Below are 2,033 nucleotides of genomic sequence, written 5' to 3'. Positions count from 1 at the left end.
TTTATCTTTCTCACCCTATGCTGGATAATGAATTCAATCAAGTGATGGTCACTGTCCCCTAGGTTACCTTGTGTCAATAGATCCCCCACCAGGTCATCCCCTGTAGCCCGCACCAAGTCCAGCAAGATGTTTCCCTTAGTGGGACTGTATACATCCTGCATTAAGTGAAGGTCCTGTATACAGGTTAAGAACCTATGTGAACAGTTAGATTTGGTTGACTGCTTCTCCCAGCAGATGTTGGGGTAGTTGATATCACCCATGACAACGATGTCCCTTGACCGTATGGCCTCTGAGAGATGCCTGGAGAATTCCAGATCCAATTCATCCTCCTGACGTGGTGTCCTGTAGCAGACCCCAACTATGAAATCCCTTTCTCACTGACCCCCTTGCATTCTGATCCACAATACCTCAATTTGCCCCTCTTCTGCTCCCATCTTGATTACGGAAGATGTATATTGCTCCTTAACATAGAGAGCAAGACCCCCCCCTTTCCCCTGTTATTGTGCCATCTTTAAGTATTTCCAAAAAGAAATGCTAAATAATGGTGCAGTAACAAAGTCACAATACAGCCATGCGTAGCTGTACCCACTGTGCAATAGCTTACTTCACAGCAAATCTAGGTTGGAGTAAATGCATGTGCAGATGCACCCACAGAGACATTGACAGGCTTCATGAAACATATACAGAACATTCACTCAACTTTTTCATTTTCATTTATTAATCTTGAACCCATCCCAGTATTTAAATTCACTGAGATGAAAACTTCCTCTTTATGATCCTTGTAAAAGCCTCTTTCACCTCCTTGTTCCTCAGGCTGTAGATCATGGGGTTCACCATGGGGATTGCAAGAGTATAAAACACAGAAATGATTTTGTCCTGATCCATGATGTGTTTTGAATTGGGCCTTAAATACATGAAAGACCCTGTTCCATAGAAGATGGTAACAGCTGTCAGGTGGGAAGCACAGGTGGAAAAGGCTTTGTGCCTTCCCTGAGCAGAGCTGATCCTTAGGATAGCAAACAGAATGTATATGTAGGAAATCAAGATACTGACAACAGTTGATGCTACAAGCAAAGTGCAGAAAATAAAATGAAAAGTATCAGGGATATAGGTGTTAGAGCAGGACAGCTTTAGAAGTGGGGGTGTATCACAGAAGAAATGATTAATGGTGCCGGACTGGCAGAAAGACAAGCTGAATATAGTTATAGTCTGAATTATTGCATGAACGTAGCCCACTAGATGTGAGGCCAACACCAGTAGCATGCAGAAACATTTAGACATGATGACCGGGTAAAGAAATGGGCTGCAGATGGCTATGAATCGATCATATGCCATCACTGCCAACAGGCAGCATTCACAAGTCAAAGCAAAGCAGAACAAGAAGGACTGTACACCACATCCAGTGAATGAAATAGTTTTTCTTGTTGCAAGTAAGGTCATTAGCATTTTGGGAGCAATGATCGTGGCGAGTACAACATCCAAGAGAGCCAGGTTGCTGATGAAAAAGTACATGGGGGTATGAAGCTGGGATTGAATCCTAATCAGCATGATCATCCCAAGGTTTCCCAGCAGGATGACCATATAGATGAAGAGAAAGAACACAAAAAGTAATATTTCTAGCTTTGGGTTGCTTATGAATCCCAACAAGAGGAACTCAGATGCCTCAGTGTGATTCCCTTCTGTCATCTCTCCCAGCTACACTTGCCATTGCAGATAATGAAAATTGCACTGAAAGGAAAGAGAAATAAGAGGCAAGTGTCAATATTTTGGAATAACTATTATTGATCCCTGAAAACCCATCTCATAATACTAGAACTCATATATTCTGTAAGGCTTTCTGTTACTCTCTACTTTCTGGCACACAAAATGTTTCGCTCCCCTCCCCTGTCTACTCTAGCCATCTCCCCCCACCCCACCCCACCCCACTGCCTGGCTACTCCATGTGGTTTCTGTGTCTCTGAGGGGCATTATTAGATCAAGGATGAATGTTTTGGTGTCAACTAGACAAGGTAAAACTTCATAGATTTCATAGA

The 2,033-nt window shown here is 42.8% G+C and overlaps 1 protein-coding gene across 1 annotated transcript; it reads right to left on the bottom strand.

Annotated features, from left to right (window-relative positions):
• Positions 1 to 747: 747 nt before the first annotated feature.
• LOC149871175 (olfactory receptor 5AP2-like) lies at positions 748 to 1,686 on the bottom strand. The gene has a single exon (XM_090034860.1). The coding sequence runs from the start codon at positions 1,684 to 1,686 to the stop codon at positions 748 to 750; it is 939 nt and encodes a 312-aa protein (XP_089890986.1).
• Between the last annotated feature and the right edge of the window lie 347 nt (positions 1,687 to 2,033).

Source organism: Crocodylus siamensis, chromosome 2, assembly GCF_052110815.1.
Source record: "Crocodylus siamensis isolate JL-2025a chromosome 2, ASM5211081v1, whole genome shotgun sequence".
Classification (NCBI taxonomy): Eukaryota; Metazoa; Chordata; order Crocodylia; family Crocodylidae; genus Crocodylus; species Crocodylus siamensis.
This window is presented reverse-complemented; position numbering and strand designations above follow the sequence as displayed.